General features: G+C 47.2%; 1 protein-coding gene across 1 annotated transcript in view; it reads right to left on the bottom strand.

Annotated features, from left to right (window-relative positions):
- ATP10A (ATPase phospholipid transporting 10A (putative)) overlaps positions 1 to 23,473 on the bottom strand; it is a 175,285-nt gene extending 151,812 nt beyond the window's left edge. Inside the window, 1 exon segment of the mRNA XM_027083251.1 lies at positions 22,155 to 23,473. Within this exon segment, the coding sequence (XP_026939052.1) occupies positions 22,155 to 22,630 (476 nt within the window). The 5' untranslated portion in view covers positions 22,631 to 23,473.
- Between the last annotated feature and the right edge of the window lie 1,253 nt (positions 23,474 to 24,726).

Raw genomic sequence — 24,726 nt, 5'->3', positions numbered from 1 at the left:
TGTATGCATTTTGTTTCTTTTTCGTATCTTATTGCAGTGGCGAAAACTTCTAGTACTGTATCAAGTAAGAGTGATGAAGCTAACATTCTTGTCTTTTCTCATTCTTAGGAGGGGAGGCATCAGTCTTTCACCATTAGTATGATGTTAACTCTGGGATTTTTGTACATGCGATAAGGGAGTGGAAGGCACCTCCCCGGGTTGCCTTCCACTGTGGTGTGGGTGGGTGGGCAGACACCCCTGGGCCTGGGTCTCCTTATGCTACTGGGTGGAGAGCAGGGCACCCAGAGCTGTGCCAACACTGCTCCTACAGGAGCATCAGTGCCTGCTGGTGCCCTGTGTGAGATGGGCCTCCCCTAGGTCTCTGTTGAGCTTCCCCTTTGGCCACAGAGACTTTTTTGTTTTTGTCTATACTTGTTGGCAGTTCTGGTTACAGGACTATCCATGCCCAGGCTGGATGTACATGGGAGGTAGAATGGAGACCCAGAGAATTCACCGTGCTATCATACTTCAAGTTCTCAGGTCCCCAGCCAGTCTGCCTTCTTCTCTCAACTTCCAGTGTTCTTTGACTGTTGTCTGTTGAATTATTTCCAGGTATTGGTTGTAGGGGAGGAGTTAGGAAAAGTGAATCTACACCATCTTGTTCTGGAACCAGAAGTCTCTGTTTTTCAATTTTTCTACCATGTTTCAATAAACTGCGAGAAACTAAAACATCAGTTTACTTGTAATTTTGAGATATTTCTATAAGAAATGCATCTTTTTCATATTGTGATAAATAGAATTTACATAATCTATATATATATATGATTAATGTCAGCTGTCTTTAAGGTCTCAAACACAAATGTCATCTCTGATTTTATAAGGTGTCTTTTACAGCTAAAAGTCTGACTCTATTATCAAGTAGTTTTATTTAACTATTAAAATTGCCTTCCTCCACCATCCAGAATTTCAAAACCTAGTGTTCTAAACAGCTACAGGAGGTGCCAACAATTTAAAGTTGGAGCAGAGGTACAAAATAAAACCGTGCAAACTCCTGTCTACCCGGGTCACTCCATACACCTCCCCACTCCCCCACTCCCCCACCCCCGGTGCCAGACAGCAGGTGTGAACCCAAGGAGCAAAGGCTCATCCTCCACCCCTCATCGGCCTGAGGTGTGGCTGGGGCATCTCAAGTCGTTCCTCACCACTCAAACCCACATCAGTGTGTGCAGAGGGTTCCAGGGGGCCACACCTCTGGGGATGTCTAACTTCAAAACAGAAAGCTGGAGACAGAAGGCAACTCTTCCACGTGAGGAGACAGAGATGCGATTAAACGGCAGGGAGTAGAATACCTTCTCTAAGAAACTGACTGAAGTTTGCCTCTGCATAGACTGAATAGCTGATGTTCCCAACTCATTGCCTAGATTTGGTACAGAAAAGACATGCTCCTTTCTGGGGCGGGGGGAGGGGGGCGCGTGGCGGGTTGACACTTGCATCCCTTATGACAGCAAATGTGCACGTGCACACAGACACACACGTGTGTGCACCATCAGCTCTTTTAGGCACATATGAATGAAGACAGCTTCTTTCAACATCTTTCCCTAAGCCCTGACCCCGCAGATTTCCATCTACTCAGATTTCACCTCAGCCCTTTGAGGATGTTCAAGAAGAACTCATCCCCCAAATAAAGACAGATGCTGGGTCACCCACACGACACTCCCAGTGTTTGAACTCTCACAGTCAATCACGCCAAGCCCACAGCTCCTGCCACAGACCCCACTAATTCCAGAAGCAATTTCTGGATGCTGTTTCTGGTTGATACCAGAAACTCTAAATTCACAAACACTCAACAGACACTGTCAGAAAGGGCTGGAGTCTCCTTTTCACTTTTCTCCTCTTTCCCATGGCCTTAAAGCATAGTTTTGAAGTATTTGTCTAAAACAACAATATCACCCTCTGCCAAAACTATGACAAAGCCCACCACACTAGGAACTTTTGCTCAAGATAAATCAAGTGGAGATGACACCTTACTTTACTATCACTCCAAATAATATGAAGGAGCCAAAATGTGAGAAACAAATGACACAGGCCACAAAGCACACAGGGATTAAAAAATGCCTTTGTCATACACTTTGATAGCATGTTTATTATTTCTCATTGGTTGTATGTCATAACATTACAATTTGAATGCTTTCAAAAAGGGAGAGAATTTGCCATTCAGTGGAAATGACCTTGAGATAACAAATCTTGGAGTTTCTCTGTACATCCCACCTCTGGCCAGCTGGACCCTCTACAAACAGGAGGATTAATAAACTCCAACCTCAAGTTAAATTACGATGCAAATCAAAGGAACTTTTATGGGCCTGAACAAGTGTAATGAAGCTTAAGAAATATTTTTCTACACATCCACTTTCCTAATATATTCGTTTTTATGATGTCCTATTTTTAAAGGGATATTTTAATTTCTCAGGTAATCAAAAGGGAAATAAGTAAAGTAGTTTTCCTTTAAAAACAATTTCTGTGTTCCTGAAAGCTTTCAAAATGTAGGTAGAGTGAGAACTCACTTATTAGTAAAAGAAGATTGAAAACCAGCCTCTTTCAGAAAGGGCTTCACGATCATGCAGTGAGAGTGATGGGCACAGCCCCACCTGTCCCCTCACCATGCCCCCACACACACCACGCACTCTGATTGACGGGAAAGGGGGGGGAACAGGGGGCCCTCCCTGTCCACACCTTGCCCATCCCACAGGGCTGCAGGCAAGCAATGGGGCAGGCACATTGGCCCTGCTCCCGCAGCAAAGCCACCAGCACTGCAGACCTGCAGATTCACCCTCTGGGGACAGGCCTAGCCCCAACTGTAAAATGAGATGTGGAAAAGGGGTGAGGCTATTCGGGCATGGATGGTGTGACAGCCTCAGGGACACAGAACGATCTCAACCCCTCCCTGTCTTCAGTGACAGATTTTAGGTCCACTGGGCCCTCCCCATCTTCCTCCAATCACCAGTCACCACATGCCTCTGATTTGACCAAAAGGGACACAGCCCAGAACAAGGGCCCCATCAAAAGGGTGGAAGTGACCCAGGAGAAAGCCCCAAATGCAGGGAGATGGTGGCACCTCCATCTGATGAGGTGGAACTCACCAAGCAAGACCTTGGCCAGAGATTCTCAGGAGCTGTAAGACACCCTGGGCTCTGACTGTGAGGAATCAAAGCGTGAACAAGGATGGAGACTCTGAACACCAGTAAGGATGACAGAGGTGAGAAAGGTGCCAAAGGCGACGAAGATCAAGTCACACCTGCAGAACCGCAAAGTCAGCGGGCCCTTTCTCCTGCACGTGTGGGCATCAGAGGTCATCCCAGTGATGCGGCAACAGTGACACCTGGTGCCTCCACCTGCGTGCACTGCAGTGAGCCCACAGCTGTGCCTGGGCGGCCAGTAAACAGGGCTGTCTCTGGACCCAAAGGAATCTCAAGCTCAAAGATAAAGGGTGGGATGATATCCAGGCAACAGGACCATGAGGGAGCACCTGACCCAGGCTAAGTTGACAGCAGTGCCCCCAAGCCCGCAGCTGTGTAGCTGGGGGGACAGATGTGGTTACGGATACACCAGCCGGGCTCCTGGAGACCTGTGTGTTGGCAGCACCACCTGAAGGTAAGGGGCTGAAGCAACCTCCTTAGTTCATGGGAGCCACACAAAAGCTAACGGTGGGGAAAGACCCCGTAGTTCATGCTGCCTAGATGCACCCTGACTGTGCCATCCTGGATACGTAGATACAGCCCCTGGAAACCAGGGCATCCAAATGAAATCCCTGCAAAACATCCCCATAAAGGTCAAGCACAAGATACTCAAGCAAATACTTGTACACCCATGTTCACAGCAGCATTACTCACAACAGCCAAAAGGTGGAAGCAACCCAACAATGTCCATCACCAGCTGAATGAATGAACACAATGGGGTCTACACATACTCCCTGAATATCATTCAGCCTCAAAAAGGAAGGAAGTTCTGACACATGCTACAATACGGATTAACCTTGAGGACATTATGCTAAGTGAAATAAGTCAGACAAAAAAGGACAAATTTGTATGATTTCACTCATGTGAGGTCAAAGAGACAGAGAGTAGACTGGTGGGTGCCCAGGGCTGGAGGAGGCGGGAATGAGTTGTTGTTTAATGGGGATAATTTCAGTTTGGGAAGATGAAAAAATTCTGCAGGTAATGTTGATGGTTGCACAACAATGTGCATGTAATTAATGCCACTGAACTGTACACTTACAAATGGTTAAACTGGTAAATGTTATGTGTATTTTACCACAATAAAAAGGTTTTAAAAGTAAAGCACAGGAAAGAGCACACTGGAGGGCAGGTGGCCGGTGTGCCCATGCAGCATGGCTCAGGCTGCCCAGTGTGAACTGACAAGCCATCTGTGCCCAGAAAGTGGACATAGCCAGACATCCAGCAACTCACAGGCCACGACCACCAGACGGACTTCATGGCACACAGGGAAGGACCGTCCCTCTGTGAACAGTGGGCATTAGCGGTGCCTGAGGTTCTTTAAAGGTTCCTAAGTGGCCCTGGATAAATAAGAGAAATCCGGAGAATGAACTGGACTGTGCATCTGAACACACGCAACGCTCTCCAGTGAACAAAGATAAACAGAAGGCCAACTGAGGATGCTCCAGGGCAATGCTCACACACAAAATCACACCATCACTGAGGTGCAGAAAAACATCACCACTTTTATTTGTAATTGCTATTTACCTTACTTTTAAATTCACTTATATATTCATGCATTGCATTACATGTCTATGATTTATACATAAATAAGTCCATCTTGAGTGCACACACACAAGTGCTTGTGACTTAGAAGGGTGTGAGATCAAAAAAGTTTGGAAATTACTGCTCAAATGAACCAGCTACACCAAAAAGAATGTCCATTACAACATTTAAACTTTTCTAAAAAGCATACATGCTCTTGGGCATTAACCCTTGGTAAATTCTGGATCCTGGCATGTGTCAGGATAACTATCTGGTTTCAGACACTTTCTCAAAAGCCTGAAATAATTAAACAGCTGGAGCCTTATCTGCCCCATACACAAGATGAAATGGCCCTGGATACTCACGTAGGGTAGCACACGGCCAGCATGTGGCTGGTGGCCCTGGGTAGCGTCACCTAGGATCCCAGAGCCCAGAGCCATCTGTCCCACTCCCCAGGTGCACCCACTCTGAGCCGAGACCTCCCTCTCTGGGCCACCATTTCCTGAGAGGCTCAATGAAGAATTTATCAGTACCTCCAGGGCTGGCTGTGAACTTCCAACACAAATTCATAAAAACTCTGAAAAGTATACAGTGCTAGAGACATGTATGATGTCTTATCACTAAATATTTCAACTGAAAAAACAAGTAAACACCTCTTTTCCACTCTACCATGTCCTCATGCCCCATTCAGCAAACATAGAATTCTCAGGTATCATCAGCTGATTTCAAACAGCTACAGATGTTTTCAACTGAAACTCGATAAATCGATAGGAACACACAAAAGGCTATGGTTCAAGAACTTGGTATTTGTTTGTCAGATCCTCCCATCAACAGGGATGTGTTCATTTCCTGTGGCTTCTGTAACAAATCATCACAACTCAGTGGCCTGAAACAACACAAAAGTGTTATCTTACAGTTCTAGAGGTCAGGAGTCTGATACGGGTCTCGCGGGTACAAAACCGAAGTCTCAGCAGGGCTGTGCTCCTTCTGGAGGGTGTAGGAGACAGGGTTTCTTTGCCTTTTCCAGCTCCCAGAGGCCACCCACACTCCACAGGTTGGGAACCCTCCCTCCATCTTCACAGCCAACAACAGCCAGTTGAGTCCTTCAAACGTTGCATCTCCCTACCCTCTCATCCTCTACCTTTAAGGACTGGTGATGAGACTAAGGGCTCACCAGAACAATCCAAAATAATCTCCCCATCTCAAGGCCAGCTGATTAGCAACCTTAATTACATCTGTAACCAACCTTAATTGCCCTGTACCATGTAGCCTAACAGAATCACAGATTCTGGGGATTAGGATGTGGGCATCTCTAGGGGGCTGTTATTCTACCAACAGGCGTTCATTGTGTCACGATTCAGGTATCACAAGGATTAGTTCACTCATTAGATCAGAGATGCTGAGGCCCTGTCACAGCATCACAGCAGGGGCAGTGAGGACTGGCTGGTCCCAGAGAGCAGGACAGGACAGAGCATATGGAGCAGAGGAAGGGCACAGATGCCCAGGATACAGAGGAGGGACTCCTGCTCCAGGTATGAATGGCAGCAGGAGGGAGCGGTTACCAGGCCTTGGAGAAAAGGGCTGGGGATGAGGAGAGGGTGCTGGGGCGGAGGGGCTACAGGTGTGTGCAGTACAGCGGAGAGCAGGTGGCCCGGGACCTTGTGCACAGAGGTCCAGGGCTGCAGCTCAGCATGCAGGGTGCAGATGACATCGGGATTAACCAAGAGGTTCCAAGAGTCAAAGAAAAAGATGTAACATTTATAATCCGAAAAAGACAGCTCTGGTGGCAATGAGGAGGGGAGACCACAGGAGAGATGCAGAAGAAGCAGGAGTAGCTAAGTTAGGAGGTGAAGTCAGACACACAAGGAAGCTAAAGAAGGCCTGGAGTCTGTCAAAGTAAGTCAGAAAGAGAAAGACAAATACCGTATGCTAACACATACATATGGAATTTAAGAAAAAAAAATGTCATGAAGAACCTAGGGGTAAGACAGGAATAAAGACACAGGCCTACTAGAGAATGGACTTGAGGATATGGGGAGGGAGAAGGGTAAGCTGTGACAAAGTGAGAGAGAGGCATGGACATATATACAGTACCAAACATAAGGTAGATAGCTAGTGGGAAGCAGCCGCATAGCACAGGGAGATCTGCTTTGTGACCGCCTGGAGGGGTGGGATAGGGAGGGTGGGAGGGAGGGAGGGAGACGCAAGAGGGAAGACATATGGGAACATATGTATATGTATAACTGATTCACTTTGTTATGAAGCAGAAACTAACACACCATTGTAAAGCAATTATACTCCAATAAAGATGTAAAAAAAAAAACAAAGAGGGCCTGGGGTAGTAGCTGTGTGGAGACACATCTTAACCCTAACAGTAGGGTTACTGTTACTCAGGTGTGGGGAAGCCAACAGATCAGGAGACACTGCCAGTGAAAAGATAGTTTGTTTCTCACAGTTCCCAGGAGGAGAGGCCACGTGGGAAGCACCACGGCAGTCAGGAGGCAGAGGAGTGAGGGGAAACGTGGGCAAGAGACTTCACTGTGGTTTCCGTGGGAAGGACAGGGTGAGGCAGGGTAACCAGGCTCTGGAATAGTATCAGTAGGCTCTGGGACATAGGGGCTGTCCTCAGCTGTCTGCTACCTGGCCCTGAGGGTTTGGGGGCCCTGAGTGTGACAGCCTGATAAAAGGGTGTATAGGGTGTGGGCTCTGTATTGGTTGGTTTGCATATGAAAGGCACACTCACTGGCCAGCTCCCTCTAGGAACTGGCTGGTCCTGGGAGAAGCCATCCATCCACAGGTGGCAAAGCCCTGATGTCAAAGCCTCTGAACACAGACAATTAAAAAACAAGGGCCTGAAGAAGCAGGGACTGACTTAAGATGTCACTGTATGCAGTGATTGGGATCAAAGCCAAGAGTAACAGACAGCAGCCACCCCTCCTCCAGCCCCGCAGCACTGTGAAGGAATTCCCATTAAGTCACAGAAAATCAATGAGACAGAAAAGAGGGTGAAAAGAAAGTAAGGCCAGAAGCAGGGTGGTTACGGCGATCAGTGGGGAGTACCCACAGAACCAGGAAGACGCCCCTGCCATAGGGCAGCCACAGCCCTGGGACTCAGCCCCACACTGATGCTCAGCTGATGTGAAGGAGTCCCGGGCCTGGCGCCCTGGCCTAGCGTCAAGCCTGTTAAAGAGGCAACACAGCAACCAGACCTCAACGTAATGAATCAAACTTTCCACCCCGCTTAAAAGCAATGTTTTTTCTTTCCAAAAACAAAAAAACAAAAAACCACTGTAAGTGGAAAACGTTACAATGCCAGTCTCAATATGCCAGGAACAGTTGCACACATCTGATTTGACTAAAGTCTGTCACGGCAAAATAAATAAAGAAAATAAAAGAATGAGGATGATAACTGCAATATGGAATGTTAGGGCCTAGGCTGCTACCAATTAGTCATGAGAAACAAGACACATCTACTAAACTATCATGCCATTTAACACAAGTACTCTTAGAAAATAAATACATGCTGTGTGTATCCTGAGGCTGTTAAATGAAGAGGGAACAAATCGTTTGCACACATTTAAAGATGGCTTGTTTGTTCAGATACAAAAGCTGAGAGCATCCCAAGAGGACCGCTGCCTCCCTCCCAACAACCCACTCTCTTCCTGCCGTGTCTTTTTGCCTCAGATCGCTCTGAGCTTTCCGAGTCAACAGATTTCCTGAGCCACTGGTCCTGAAGATGACCGGGATAGAGAAAATGGATGGATTTTGTAACTGAAATGAAAATGATTTCCAACTTGGCCAAGGGCAAGGGGAGAGGCCCCATCTGTGTGTCCACCCGGGTGCTGGAGACAACAGCACTAGACTGGGAGGTGGCCACACCCTGAGTAATCCCAGGGCACCCTCCTCCGCCCACTCACCGTCAGGAGAAGACCCTGCATCTGGACACCACCCGAAGGAGGCTGGTGGGACACGAAGCCAGGGCGGTTCAGGTGGGATCCACCTGCATGCGCCACGCCCGTGTCCCCATCTGCAGCTGACCCATGGGGTAGATGCCGCCAAGAGCCCCAAGGTCACATCTGACAAAGGAGAGAACTTGGAACCAAAACTGAACTCTCCTGAACTTGCTTATCTTTAGCTGTCATGGAAGCACACAGAAACACAGGGCGGGACAGAAGAGGAGTGAAAAGCGCCTGGTGACAGCTTGGGCTTCCTCCCATTCAGTTAACCCCTCAGATACTAGAGTCCTTTAGGAGCAGAAATTTCCATCAGAAAAGCACTGATGGGACTTCCCTGGTGGTCCAGTGGGTAAGACTCTGAGCTCCCAATGCAGGGGTCCCGGGTTCGATCCCTGGTCAGGGGAACTGGATCTCACATGCATGCAGCAACTAAGAGTTCACATGCTGCAACTAAGGAGTCCGCATGCTGCAGCTAAGCTCAGTGCAGTCAAAATAAATAAATAAATATTTTTAAAAAGAAAAGAAGAAAAATTAAGGCAGATCTTGAGCTGACGGGACGTTCCTACTCTTCTAAGCTCTGGAATCTCAGAAGGGCCATGAAGTCCTCTTCTGAGGAGCCCTGCACGCAGGTCACTGGAGGAAGCCACCCTGGCTGCTCAAGACTTGTTCTCCTTTTGAAAACCAAGGACCTACTGTAGGTTGTTGTTGCAAATAGGTCAATGAATTTAACTCATTTGATATTTTTAAAACCAAAGAAAAAAAAGGATTTTACCACATCCAATGGATTTATAAAACTCACCACACTGCTTTCTAATTATTAATCTAAACAAATAATGCCTTAATGTCACCATGTCCCTGTAGTGCTTCTCCAGTGAAGTGCATTTCTAAGAAGATACCTGAGCCACCAGGAGCATCCCGAGATTATCAGGGGTCCATGAGATTAGCAACAGGAGTCCACAAGCTACTTTCAATATTTCAAAATGCTTTCAAAAGCAGTCCATTTACCCAGGATAAAACTACACAGGCTAATGACAAAGGTCTTTGTTTTGGCTAAAAGTATATCTACTTCAACTTGTATGTCGGAGGCAATGCATACAAACTGTACTCTGGGAAAATGCGAAACAAGTAAACATAGAAAGCCAAGCTAAGTGTATTCTAAAAAAGCAAAGATCAAAATAGCTTCTCCATTTTTCCTGTGAATTCTTTCAGTGCATTATATATAGCAAGGTAAGTCTTGTACAAATGAGTACAATGGGCTGCCTTGTTAAGGGAATTCAACAAGAAGCTGGACCACCCACTGTAAAGGGCAGAACCCTAGCAGACACACAGCCCTCTCTCAATCTTCCCAAGTCAAGGAATCCAGAAATGTGGATAAGCTTTGTCTTTAAAATGTCTTCCAAAAGTCCTTTTCAATGAGGGCTTGACTGGTCTTGGGGACAGGGGGGTTCTTAATGGGGTGGGACTAACCAGAACTAGGCAAGAGCATCACATACCATTCAGCATCCTGGTCCAGGAGCACCAAGTCCTAGGAAGGCTGGCAGTCACTGTGATAACTGAATATTTGCAAACACACCTAAAGGCAGTACTGCCCCCACAGATGAGACACCTGACTCCTTCCAGAAAAGATGAAACCTACAGAGTAGCTGATCACCATAATGAATGACCATCAGATGAAGGTCCAGCCAGACCATAGCATGGCAGAACAGAACAGAACAGACATATTGGGCTTCTCAGGCCACTGAAAGCTATCAAAGAATTGTGTCAAAAATAATAAGGCCAGGGCTTCCCTGGTGGCGCAGTGGTTGAGAGTCCACCTGCCGATGCAGAGGACACGGGTTCGTGCCCCAGTCCGGGAAGATCCCACATGCCGTGGAGCCGCTGGGCCCATGAGCCATGGCCGCTGAGCCTGAGCGTCCGGAGCCTGTGCTCCACAACGGGAGAGGCCACAACAGTGAGAGGCCCGTGTACCGCAAAAAATAATAATAATAAGGCCTCTAATCGACTAAAATGGACAAAAAACCTGAATAGACATTTTCCCAAAGAAGATATACAAATAGCCAACAGGTACACAAAAAGGTGCTCAACATCACTTACCATCAGGGAGACACAAATCAAAACCACTATGAGATTATCACCTCACACCTGTTAGAATGGCTACTATCAAAAAAAGAGAGAGAGAGTGATAACAAATGTTGGTGAGGATGTGGAGAAAAAGGAACCTTTATCCACTGTTAGCTGGAATGTAAATTGGTGCAGCCACTGTGGAAAACAGTATGTAAAAAAAATTTTTTTTAATTAAGAATTTAAAAAATTAAAAGTTTTTAATTCCTCAAAAAATTAAAAATAGAACTACCATTTGATCCAACAATTCCACTTTTGGGAATATCTCAAAAGGAAATGAAAACACTATATCAAAGAGACATCTGCACCCCTATATTCACAGCAGCATTATTTACGATAGCCAAGATAATGGAAACAACCTAAGTGTCCACTGACCAATGAATGGCTAAACAAGTGGTACATATACACAATGGAATACTACTCAGCCATAAAAAAATGAAATCCTGCCATTTGCAACAACATGAATGTATGTTGAGGTTATTATGCTAAGTGAAAGAAGTCAGAGAAAAACAAATACTATATGATCTCACTTACATGTGGAATCTGAAAAAAAAAAAAAAATCTCACAGTAAAAGAGATCAGGCTTGTGGTTACCAGAGGTGGGGGTGGGAGAAACGGATGAAGGTGGTCGAAAGGTGAAAGCTTCCAGTTATACGTAAGTACTGGGGATATAGTGTTAACATGACGACAATAGTTAACACTGCTGTAAGGTATATTTGAAAGTTGCTAAGAGAGTAAATTCTAAAAGTTCTTAACACAGGGAAAAAATATTTTTTTCTTTTGCTTTTTTTTTGCATCTATATGAGATGATGGATACTAACTAAACTTAATGTGGTAATCATTTCACAATATATGTAAATCAAGTTATGCTGTACACCTTAAACTTACACAGTGCTATTTATTTATTTATTTGGGCTGCACATGGGTTTCTCTAGTTGCGGTGAGCGGGGGCTACTCTTCATTGCAGTGTGCAGCTTCTCATTGCGGTGGCTTCTCTTGTTGCAGAGCATGGGCTCTAGGCACATGGGCTTCAATAGTTGCAGCATGTGGGCTCAGTAGTTATGGCTCACGGGCTCTAGAGCACAGGCTCAGTAGTTGTGGCGCAGAGGCTCAGTTGCTCCACGGCATGTGGGATCTTCCCGGACCAAGGATCGAAGCCGTGTCCCCAGCACTGGCAGGCAGATTCTTAACCACTGCGCCACCAGGGAAGTCCCACAGTGCTGTATTTTAATTATATCTCAATAAAATGAAAAAAATAACAAATCATCTTTGGTTGGAGAAGTACAGTAGAAAATGTCTAAGACTGAGCTTGTGATATGGACCGAAAGAAATGATGGGCAGTTCTGTCAAAAGGACTCAACCTGACCAAAGAACATCAATTATAATAACTACAACTAACTAAAACCAATGAATTATATTTAAATCTATGAATTCCACAGTAAATAAACCTATAAAAGCCATAATAATAATTTTTTAAACGCTAAATACCCTTAGGAGAAGTGGTTGATTCCAGAACCAGGGAAAGGAAAACAGAAGATAAGCCTGGAGCACCTTACAGAGCCAGAAAATAAGCACAGCTCAAGAAAGGCTGGGGGTGCTATACACCTGAAACTAACACAACAATGCAAATCAACTATCCTCCAATAAAATGAAATTTTTTTTAAAAATTTTATAAAAGGAAAGCTGGGGGCACATCAAAGGGACACTGATCCAGGCTGAGAGAACTCCCAATCACCAAAGCTGGAACAATGTGAGCAACCAGATAAATTACAGTAGTATTTGACTATAACCCCTGGAATAAATATGCAATAATCTGCACTGATATAAATAATTGAGTAAATAAATCAACAAGGAAGGAAAAACTGGCTCTTCCAAGAACTCTAGCTCATAAACGCAGAAGTGAGGGATAAAGAAGATCACCATTAGAACACTCCTGCAATAATTACTGCAGACAAGACCTGTCAATGGATGCTAATGTTGGAGGGCAAAATTTAAGGAGAAATAAGATACCTACAGTCTCAAAGTATCGATTCCAAGATGCTTTTCACCAAAGGAAAAATCATAAGTTTATAGTGCAGAAACTAGCAGACACCATCCTAACCACGTGATCAAAGTTAGCCTCATCAGTAGTAATATATATTGGCATTGTATACCCCCTGATATCATGCAGAGAAAGGCATCACTTCAGTAGGATTCCCACCAAAAACCAAAAATCTCAATTTAATGAGGAACAACAGACCAACACTAACTGAGGGAAAAATTTCACAAAGTAACTGATCAGGAGGTGGGACTGCCAGAATGGTGAAGCGAGGAACTCTGTAAATTTGATCCTGCATAAAAACTCTACACTGGCAAAAATTTCCAAGTCAACTTTTTCAGAGTGCTGTATATTAACAAAGGCTTGCCATAGTCTGAGGAGAGTCTATTTAAAAAAAACAAACAAAAAAACCTGATAAACCTCAGTAAGAACAGTAGGATTGGTGGTGTTTTAACTTGACTTACTCCCATTCCCCTCTCCCTAGCTCCACAGTACCTGTGAAAACCAGCTGACTAGATGCCACCAGAAGAGGTAGACTGAGTTTGGAGTTCCTCAAAAAGTCCCAACCCCAGAACAGTGTCGTTATGGGAGCTGATCTGGACCTCGCTCTGTGGGAAAAGCCCTATAAAATAGAACAGGCATTGAAAACAATCAGCAGCAATTGTTCAACATCACAGCTGCCTGAGGCTGCTATACCAGTTGGGGAAAACAAGACAAGTGTATTTTTGAGTAACTGTTTTCTTCTCCTATCCATATTTAAAAGACAATTCTGGGGACTTCCCCACGGAGCAGTGGTTAAGACTCCATGCTCCCAATGCAGGGGGCCCGGGTTGGATCCCTGGTCAGGGAACTAGATCCCACATGCCTGCCACAACTAAGGAGCCTGTGTGCCACAACTAAGGAGCCCACCTGCCGCAACTAAGATCTGGTGCAACCAAATAAATATTTTTTAAAAAAGACAATTCTGTAACTATAAAAAGAAGAGCAAACTAACCCAACTCAAACAGAAGGAAGGAAATAATAAAGATGAGAGCAAAATTAATGAAGTAGAAAATAGAAAAACAATAGAGAAAAAAAAATACAAAAAAAGTTGGTTCTTTGAAAAGATCAACAAAATTGGAAAACCTTTAGCTAGAATGACCAAGTAAAAAAGAGAGAAAGCGTACATCATTAAAATTAGTAATAAAAGAGGATACATCACCACCAACCTTACAGAAATGTAAAGGATTATAAGGGAATATTATGAACAACTCTACGCCAACAAACAAGATAACTTAGATGAAATGGACAATTTCCTAGAAAGATACAAATCTACCACAGCTGACTCAAAAAGAAATAGAAAATCTTAATGGAAACCTACAAGTAAAGAGATTGAACTAGTAATTTTTAAACTCCCCACAAAGAAAAGCCCAACCCCACACTGAAGATATCTTCAATTGTGAATTCTTTCAAACATCTAGTTTAGAATACATACCAATTCTTCACAAACTCTTCCAAGAAAAATCGTAGGAATACTCCCCATCTCATTCTACGAGGCCAGTATAGTATTTTCCTTACAGCAAAACCAAACACACACACACACACACACACACACACACCCCAATATCCCATACGAATACAGATACAAAAATATTCAACAAATTCTAGTAAATTGAATCCAGCAAATTATAAAAAGGATTATACACCATGACAAATCTTGGGATTTATCTCAAGAAGGCAAGATTGGTTTAACATGAAAAATCAGGACTTCCTTGGTGGCACAGTGGTTAAGAATCTGCCTGCCAATGCAGGGGACACGGGTTCGAGCCCTGGTCCGGGAAGATCCCACATGCCACGGAGCAACTAAGCCTGTGTGCCACAACTACTGAGCCTGTGCTCTGGAGCCTGCAAGCCACAACTACTGAGCCCACACGCCACAACTACTGAAGTCCGTGCACCTAAAGCCCATGCTCCACAACAAGAGAAGCCTCTGCAATGAGAAGCCCATGCACCGCCATGAAGAGTAGCCCCTGCTCACCACAACTAGAGAAAGCCTGCATGCATCAACGAAGACCCAACACAGCCCCAAATAAAAAATAAATAAATAAATTTATTTTTTTAAAAAAGAAAAATCAATGTAACACATTATATTAATTTAATAAAGGACAAAAGCCACATGATCATGTCAATAGATGAAGAAAAAGCATTTAACAAAATCCAATACTCTTTCTGGATTTTAAAAAATAAAATAAAATAAAAAAAACTCGGACTTCCATGGTGGTGCAGTGGTTAAGAATCTGCCTGCCAATGCAGGGGACACAGGTTCAAGCCCTGGTCCAGGAAGATCCCACATGCTGCGGAACAGCTAAGCTCGTGTGCCACAACTACTGAGCCTGCGCTCTAGAGCCCGCAAGCCACAACTACTGAGTCCATGTGCCACAACTACTGAAGCCCGCGCACTCTAGGGCCCGTGCTCCGCAACAAAGAGAAACCACTGCAATGAGAAGCCTGTGCACTGCAATAAAGCATAGCCCCTGCTCGCCACAACTAGAGAAAGCCCACACGCAGCAGCGAAGACCCAACACAGCCAAAAATAAGTAAATAAACATATAAATAAATTTATTTTAAAAAAACCTCAACAAAATCAACAAAGAATAGAAAGGAACTTTCTCTGATGATGGCATCCATAAGAGAGCCACAGCTAGCATCACACTTAATGGTCAAAGACTGAATGTTTTCACCCTTAGATCAGGAGCAAGACATCATCATGTATAGAAAATCCTAAGGAATCCACAAAACAAGTATTAGGTCTAATAAATGAGTTAGCAAGGGGGCAGGATACAGGATCAGTACCCGAAGGACTGACCAATACTTGTTACTCCATTAATGGAAAAACCATTTCAATCTGAATAAAACTGTAGTTTAATTTAATAGGTTTGTGCTGTGCTAATGTTAATTTCTTAGTTTTGACAACTGTAGTACAGCTAAGTAAAATGTTAAAATTAGAGGAAGGTTGGTTAGGGGTATACTATTTTTGCAACTTTTCTATAAAGTCTAAAATTATTTCAAAATAAAAAGTTTAAACATTTTAGAAAACCAATTAGTTCCAATTGGAAGATGCTAGTGATCCAAATCAAGCATTTCTCTCTTTCCTATATGAGTTGTACCACTGGGAAACCAGGCAGTAGATGAGGGGAAGAATTTTTTTATGAAAGTATTCCCAATAATAAATGAAAGAATTAGACCACCATCATTTCACAACCACTAGCAAATAAATGGATGCAGGCAATGATCATCATGGCTGCTAACATCATAAAAAGATGGACCAAGGAGCTTCACCACCTACGCTTGTGGTTTTGATCAAAAAAAAAAAAAAAATCAAACCTGAACCTGATGAAACTCTGATAAAGCATTGAGACTCACCTACCACTTCACAGGAATTACAGTAGAAAGAAATATGTTACATGATCCACAGGAAAGGAATCAGCAATATTCAAGCTATGCAAAACCCTCCAGGACAAATAACTCAGTTTCTTCAAATATATTTTGCAAGGGGAAAAATAAATAAAACAAATTGCAAGGGGTAAAAAGAGAGAGAGAGAGGGAGGGAGAAAGGGAATTTTAGAGGAGGAAATCAAGAGTATGGGAGCTCTAAAAAGATCAGCCAACTGCAATGAGGCAACCTTATCTGGATCTGATTCAAACACACAAATTGAAAAAAAAAATATGGCATGTATGAGACAAGTGGAAATTTGAACATTGATTGGGTATTTAATAATATTAAGGAATTAATATTAATTCTTTATAATAATGGTATTGTAGTTTAGGTTTTTAAAAAGTTGTTGATTTTCTAAAGATAAATGCTGAAACATTACAGAAGAAATGTCCTGATGTCTGGGATGTGCTTCCAAATAAAAAGTGGCTGAGGGAGTGAGGGCAATATGGATAAACAATGTTGCCATGAGGTGCTAACTGTTAAACTAGGTGATGGAGACACAGAGGTTCCCTATCTGTGCACTGCTCTTTATCTGTGTAAATAGAATGCAACTGGAAATCAATAACGAAATTTGGGGAAGTCAGCAATATATGGAAATTAAAACATTCCTAAATAAAATGGGTCAAAGAAGAAATCACCAGGGAAATTAGAAAATACTCTGAGGTAAATAAAATTTTGAAGGTTTTGTTTTTTGGTTTTTTTTTAAATGAAGCATACTGCTCTAGGAGGTGGAGATGACAAGTACAAGCAAACTACAAACATGGAGTCGGAGCAGGATGACTCTGGGTTCAAGCCATGGCACTGTCATCTCCTAATAGGGAACCCTAAGGCAGCTATCAAGCCCTGAAGCTCAGTTTCCTCATCTGTGAAATGGGAATATGAAAATAGGACCATCAGGATGTTAAGATGGAACTGTGCACTAAAACACTTGGCTCATATTAACAAGTATAAAAAGAACCTTCCCATGAACAAGACTATCTCCTGAAGGCAAGTAAGTTTTTAGGGAAAGATAGGTTCTTTTTCTATAACTGGACCCTATTTATGACTCATGAAAGGTATCAAAAGAAAAATTATTTCCAAAAACCATGTGAATGGCAATGTCCAAATATTATTCCTCAAGCATCCCCCAACCTAGCACACCAGAGGGATGTCCCTGCTTAAAGAACACTTGCATTGTCCTGATACGTCCCTGTCCCCTGGGTCTTGCGCTGGTACCTCTGCTTCTTCAAATCTTTTATTACTCCAAATAAGACAAAGATGCTGTGCTTCCCAGGGGCAAAATATTTCTGCTGGTGGTGAGGAAGAGACTGGGCTCTCCAGGAAAGGGAGGAAAGGAGGACCAAGACAAGATAAATGGACAGAAACAAAAGGAGAACTTTGTCAGGTCCCATTTCAGCCTCTTCTGAAAAAACAAATCATGAAGCCCGGGGTAAGCAAATTGGACAGATAGCCCTGATGAGCTGGGGGAACAAAGCAAGAATCAAAGGAAAGGGAAGAGACAAAAATCAGAATAATTCCAAGATAAGCATTAGAGCACGCCCTGACTACCTGTTTTCCCAAAAGATGATGGAAAGACACCAAGAAGCCATACTCATATCCAAGAACAGAGCCCCCAAAGCCCAAAAGATTCAGGGAAAAGTCACCTTGGGTTAATTCATGCAGAAACGCTGCTGTTTCCATCATCCTAGAGTCAGACACTGAAAGGTGCCTGTGTTTGAGTTATCTCAAAGCGTATGGAAGCTAAAGGGAAAACATTACACAAGAAGCCAGGCAGGGTTTGGGCAGAAGGCGGGCAGCCCATAGCACAAGGGTGCCAAACTCTCCCAGGGCCACAGGATCAGGGCCAGAAGGGGCACGTGGACCTGGGGCCAGTACCCTACTTGACTAGTTAGGAAATGGAGTGCAAGTGAGGCAGGGGGGCTTGTGCAGAGTCTCGGCCAGGCAGGACCCCCACCTCAGGCTGCGCCACTCTGAGGCTCGTTCCATTTCTGGCAGCAGGGGCGAGGTTTCTGGTTTTAACGTGTTACCCCCCCCTCCGCCCTGTGGTTGAAGAGGTGGATGAGTGCTTGGACCCCTGCTTCCGCCCTTCACCTCTCTTGGGCAAACCCCTTCCAGGAATGTTTCTTCTTAAATTTCCCCCCAGCTCCTCCTCTGATAACCATGCTCTGCTTTCCCACCACCAGAACCGCCACTCTCTGGGCTGGCTCTGCACTCCTGTCCCCTCTCCTCTGTCAGTCCCACCTGCCTTGGGACCTGTGGTCATTCGCTGCCCCCTTCATCCCAGCCTCTGGTGGCACCGGTCCTGTCCCAGCTGGACGCTCGCTTGGTACTGGAGGTGCATGCCTGCCAGCTAAAATGAACTCCAAGCCCCCCAGCAACAGGAACCTGAGGTCACATTGGGAGGGAAGGGGGACAGAACTCAGTCATCCCCTTTCTTTCCACCTGTGTCCAGAAGGAGGTGGCTTCTCCAGCCAACTGTCACCAACACCAGGGAGGTCTACGTGACCAGAAAGGGCTTCCATGCCTCCCCCATCGCACTAGCGCACAGCCGAGTGATGCTCAGACTGACCTTCCCCCAGGATGGGGGCCACAGGCAGGACCTGAACCCCCAGGATCACCCACTGCGCTCCTATCCTGCTGGCTCAGGAGGGTTCTCCTAAACACAGCCTAAAATCCAGGAGACGATACCGTGGGCTCAGGCCGTGGAAATAGGACCTCCACTCAGGTTTGTTCATGCAAACCAAGCCGTGATGTGGACACCAGCCTCCCACCTCCAGAGGCTCAGCAGCCCAGGGGTGGGGGGAGGAGAACCTGGGAACCTGCACTTCCAGCAAGCCTGATGGGGGATTCTCACAGAGAGGGGACCCAAGGACTCCGTTATGGGGACACACCACATAAATAACGGTACAAATCATTGATGCACTGCACGCTCCAGTCAGAACACAGAGAAGCAACCCTCCAGAGACACTGTCAACAGGTCAGGCTTCCACAACTAAAGTCTGCTCTCACTCTGCATTTACATTCACTTGACTGAAGCCCCATTTCACAGCCACCAGAGCAATGACATGACACAGGACAGACCCTGACTGTGCACCACTGTGGGGCCACTGCCTCTGTAGTCACCAAAGGCCTTGAACGAACTCTGGCCTGACATAAAATGTCATTTCCCAGGCTTCTCTGGCCAGCCTCAGTGCCAGCTCTCTGAGATCCTGACTTCAAGGCCGTACACGTCCCTGCGCACAGGTTAAGACCTGGTTGCAGTCTCAGGGGGCCCTGACTCTGTCACGTGCGCCACGCTCCCTGGTCCTCGGACTCGTGCCCTCTGCAGGGAGTCTCCTGAGCTGCCTCTCTGGGCTAGCAGCCCCACCCAGGACCCCCACAGACATGCCCCACGGTGCAATCGGTCCCCACGGTAAGCTCCAGGTGAGACCCAGACTCCCTTCTCCAGAGCCTGGTCTGGGTCTGGCTCAGTGAGGAAGAGCTCAGGGTATTGGTTTGAGCCGATGGGCAACAGCAGCAAGGCAGCCACATGCAGTGTGGAATGCAATCGGAGGACGGGGAGGGCTCGGACATCCATAGGACTCAAAGCCTAGGCCGGAAAACACCCATCCCAGACTTTCTGGGCCCAGACAAGTTTGACCTGGCTTCTGAAAAGGGATGGCTCTCCTCCAGACAGGCCTCCTCTCCACACACAGCTGCCACCATCTCATACCCACGGAGCCTCCTTAGGAAGAAGGCCAATTCTCTCCCCAGGAAAGCATTCAAGGAATTTGACTTGGGAACTGGGAGGTTCTGGGGAACTCCTCCTGAAAGCACCATTAGCCCCGAGGCCTCGCCCCCGAGGACTGTACCCAGCTTTTGAGAACCCAGGTCAGGCCAGGGTAGAAGGGGAAGCAAACGGGGATGGGTGGGTCCACGAGGAAGATGAAGGTTTCAGAATCCCATGAAGCATTCCGAGGTCATGGAGTCCAGAGATTGCTTTGGGGTTCCACTCTGAGTTTTCTCATGGGCATGTTATGGGTGATGGTTGTTTTAAGGGTTAATTGACTTCACGGGTGGAAAGCACTTTGTCAGCTGAAAATAAACTGTTTCTTGAGGCCTAAGTATTCCTAAAAAGGAGGCTACAGGAGCTACCAGCTGAGTAATAACAGGAAGTGATACATGTGTAAAGACTAAAACCTGGAGCCCCACTGGGGTCATGGTGAGCAGAACAGATTGGAGTGCTGAAACGGGGGACCCTGAGGACATCTGCGTAAGAGTGCCCCCTCCCTTCTTGGCTTCAGGAGCCTGGGGAACAGAAGCCAGGAAACCCCACAGCCCTTTCTATCGATGTCATGCTTGCTGACTGGACAATGGGTACCCCTTGACAGCAAGCAGGCAGCATTACTCAAAAGTGGGTCATGATATAAGCATCACCTCTGTGCTAATTAAATACACAGATTCCTGGGCCCAATCCCAGATGAGCCTGGGATTCAAGTTGTTAAACTGTTATTTTTAATAAGCTCCTCAGGCTGATTCTTACATAAATTTAAGAAGCACAAGCACCAGAATATCGTAAAAGCTGTGAAGTCGGGAAGACCTGGGTCAAATTCTAATACTACTACATAGCAGCTGTGTGGCTTTGGCCAAGTTACTTAACCTCACTGAACTTCTGTTTATTCATTTGTAAAATAAGTATAAGGCACAATCAGTGCTGCTGGGAGGGTTAGAGATACTCAAGCGCATTCATGGTCTTCGTCTAAACTATCCTAAGAGGCAGGAATAACCATGGCCCACTGAGAGTACAAGGGGCTTCCTGGAGTCCGCTCACATGTAATGGTGGCTGAACAAGGCTAATGTCCTTCACCTCAGAGGCCCATATCAGCCCCTACACCAAGACGCAAGCAAAGACAACAGGAGGGAAAGATGGGCTGAGCTCTGGATGGAGGCCAAGACCATCTGCCTTCCTGAGGGATGCGGCCTTAAGGTGGACTCCACTACTAGACACAGCTCCAAGATGGGTATGCAGCAAAGTGCCTCTCTTGGGGTGGGGAGTGTAAAGAGAGAAGAGACAGAAGCATCCCAGACAGGTCCCGCCTGAGGATCCAAAACTTTAGGGAGGTACAGGAGGAGCCCAGAAGAAGTACATTCCTTGGTACTAACTGTGGATAGGGCTTGAAAAAACCCTCAAAGCCTCAGTCTTTCCATCTGGAAACTGGGGTTAATTTTTTAAAAACTAAACAGTCAACTATGGGATGGCACCCAGCTGGGTGGCCTGCTCACAGCTCACGTCAATGGATGGACGCCGCTGTTACTACCCCTGCCCTTTTAACTGGCGTGTCGGCACTTGGCGGCAGTTTCACTCTGTTGCCCCAAGACGAAATGTTATCTAAGACCGAGCTTTACATTCATTCCTGTGTAGGTTGTTAAAGTCGTTCAACATCCTGGCGCTTGGAGCCTGGCTGAAGATAGACGCTGGGACTTCAGGCTGGGGCGCCCGGGAATAGGTTTCCCTCCTTTTTACTTATAAGGCAGGAGCGGCTGGGAATGAGGACGCCCAGCTGCCTCTGGATTCCAGCCCTGGGATCCCTAGGCTCAGAAGCGGCGTCCGAGTGACAATCAAGGACAGGGTACCCCCGCGCCCCGACATCTATGGTTTCTTGCTCTCCGCCACCAGAGTCCTAGAGTTCCGGCTCGGCCCCCGGCCCCTCGAGGCCCGGCCCTCCGCCCAGAGTTGAGTCGCTCTCTCCGGGGCTCCCCACCCCGTGCCACTCACGCCGCGCCCAACGCCAAGTTTCCGGGAGCGCCCCGGCCCTGCGCGGACCCAGCGCCGCCCCGCCCACTCCGCTCACCTGCTGAAGACGAGGCAGCCCAGGTGGTTGATCTCTTGGTCGGAGCGGTGACGGCTGTAGTCCTCCCACAGGTCCTTGAAGGCCGTGACCGCCAGGATGAAGAGCACGGGCGCCAGTGCCAGGCCGGGCTGAAAGGCGTTCACCGCCGGCACGAAGTTGAGCAGCGCGATGAAGACGAAGTACACGTTGGCCAGGCGATGGAACTGCTCGAACAGGTTCTTGGGCAGGAAGGACAGCAGAGTGTACTTGGTGGTCTTGAGCCGGTTGTCGGCCAGGTGCTGGGCGCCCCCGCACCGCCGCCGCCGCCGCGCGCCCTTGGCCGCGCTCGCCAAAGGGTCTTCGGCGCCCGGGGGCGGCAGCAGATTGGAGCGCACCGTGCGCGTCCTGACCTCCCGGCACCGCCGCCGTCGCCGCCGCCGCCGCCGCCGCCGTCCCGGGGTCCCGGGCTCCTCAGCCGCCGCCAGCTCCCACTCCATGGCCGCGTATCGCCGCGCCCGGCTCCTCCGACGCTCGCGCCCGCCCGCGCCAGCCTCCTAGGTGATCATCGCCGGCGGCCCGGCGCGGCGGCGCGGGTTCCCCGCCTGCGGGACGCACAGAGACGCGGTTAGCTGCCGCCCCGCCCAGCCCAGCCCAGCCCAGCCCAGCCAGCCAGCCCGCCCGCCGTCGGGGCCGGGCGCCGCACAGAGACCCCTTGTCCTCGCACCCTCCCGGGCCTTTCCGCCCTGGCGGCTCCCGGCCCCGCCCCGCGCCGCGCCCAGAGTGGGACACCGCGGAGAGCGGGAAACAAAAAGCCGAGCTGGAAACTTTAGAGCAGCTTAGTTTCGTTTCCCAGAAGCATCAGTTCGGTCCACCACCGGAGGAGACAGGAGGCGGCAGAGTGTGGGAGAAAAGGACCGCAGCCCTCCTAGGCTGGCGGGCTCTTCCCGAGTCCGTGCAGGAGGCTGGGAGCCTCCTGGAGTAAACTAGAATCAAAGTTCAAATGAATCAGGGCATACCAAACCAACGCTACGATTTTTATGTCTTATTTACCAAGGACATCTGCTCCTGGGACCCCAAGAGGATTCTTCATTGTCTCTACACTCTTCCTTACCCTGCCCTTTCAGATTCACTTCTTGGGTGAACTAGACTTTGAACTTTTATGATGATCACTGCCTTTCCTTACTTCCCTAAATAGGATTCTTTTTTCTTTTTTTCCCCTTAATTGAAGGGAGGAATATTTCGCTAAGCAAAGGCAGGCTTTGGTTTGCTTTATTTCTATCTCTTTTCCTCTCTGGTAAATTCTGAGGGCCAAAATATACCTTGTATGCTCTGGTTCTGAAGTGGCCTCTATGACCCAGACGGTGACGGGGCATTGAAGATGGTTGTTGGAAGGGGAAGGGGGGGGGGGCCAGAAGGGCGTGGCAGACGTGTCTGTTGGTGCAAAGCGCTCCCCTCAGTATTCATAGGGAATCAGAGAGAGCAGTGTGTGAAGGGTGGGCAGAGGCTGGGCATGGCAGAAGGTATGGGGAGTCCCAAGTAGGGACAGTAAGACTCGCCCCCAGATGTACTACAGCCAGCGGTGACAGTTTGGCCACTTTAGAAGTACAGATGCGAGAAGCAGGGATTTCTTGCCCAGGAGACCATGGCTGGGAATTTGGGTGAGAGGAGGACTTTTTGGTGCTGCCTATCTGGATTTGGGGAGCTGTTGGCCTCCTCCTCCTTCAGGCCAGCCCCTCATTTCTCTTACTGCATTGGGACACTATCATCTCCCAAGGGACCACCTCAGCAGCCTCTGCTGGCCTGAGTTCCTCCCTCGTGTGCCCGCTGACAAGTCACTTCCCTGGCTTTGCTCAAATCACTTACCTCTTCCCCATGACGCTCTATCAGGATGGTCCTCACCTCCCGTACCCTGGCTTACACCCCATCCAGCCAGGACAGGGGCTCCATCTCTACAGGGAACCTTGCCATGGACCACAATATTTACTAGAATCCAGCTTGAGGAGGGTAGAGTGACAGGTACTAAGAAAATGATCCATGTCATTGATCAAGCCTCTTTCCTTCCACCATTCCTGGGGGTACCATATTGATGTATGGTACATCATCATACATCAAAGGCCCAAATCAGAGAAAATTTTGACTGAAGTGCCTGCATTTTCAGGGAAAGAAATCAGATCTCACAGTGGACCAGTGGCATCCCAAATTGAGTGTTAACAGCCCATGAAGGACCACAATTTCCCTGGTGTCCAGGGACTAACTCATGGATCCACATTTTCCTCCATCCCCCAACCCAGCGAGGTCCCAGGGCCTGCTGGTTCCCTCCATTTCCCATCCCTACAGTATCCCCAGGGTTGCCCCCAGGGCCTCTGGGTGGGTCTCCCTGCCTTCCAGTCTCCCAGCTACAGCCAGTCCCCAGGTGGCCAAAGCGGTTACTTGACTTCCTTGACTACTTCAATTCATTTTCTTACCCGGGAGCTTACAGGAGTCCCCTGCTGCTTACAAAGTCAAAGGCTGGCTCCTCAGGCAGAGGTCCCTTGAGACCCTCAGGGAACAGGCACCAACTTGCTAATTTAACTCTGCCCTACCCTCCTCCCCA

The sequence above is a fragment of the Aethalodelphis obliquidens genome, unplaced genomic scaffold (genome assembly GCF_003676395.1).
Source record: "Aethalodelphis obliquidens isolate GAN/ISIS:26980383/991018 unplaced genomic scaffold, ASM367639v1 scaffold49, whole genome shotgun sequence".
NCBI classification, from domain to species: Eukaryota; Metazoa; Chordata; class Mammalia; order Artiodactyla; family Delphinidae; genus Aethalodelphis; species Aethalodelphis obliquidens.
Note: the sequence above shows the minus strand (reverse complement) of the source record. Positions and strands in the feature narration are given on the sequence as shown.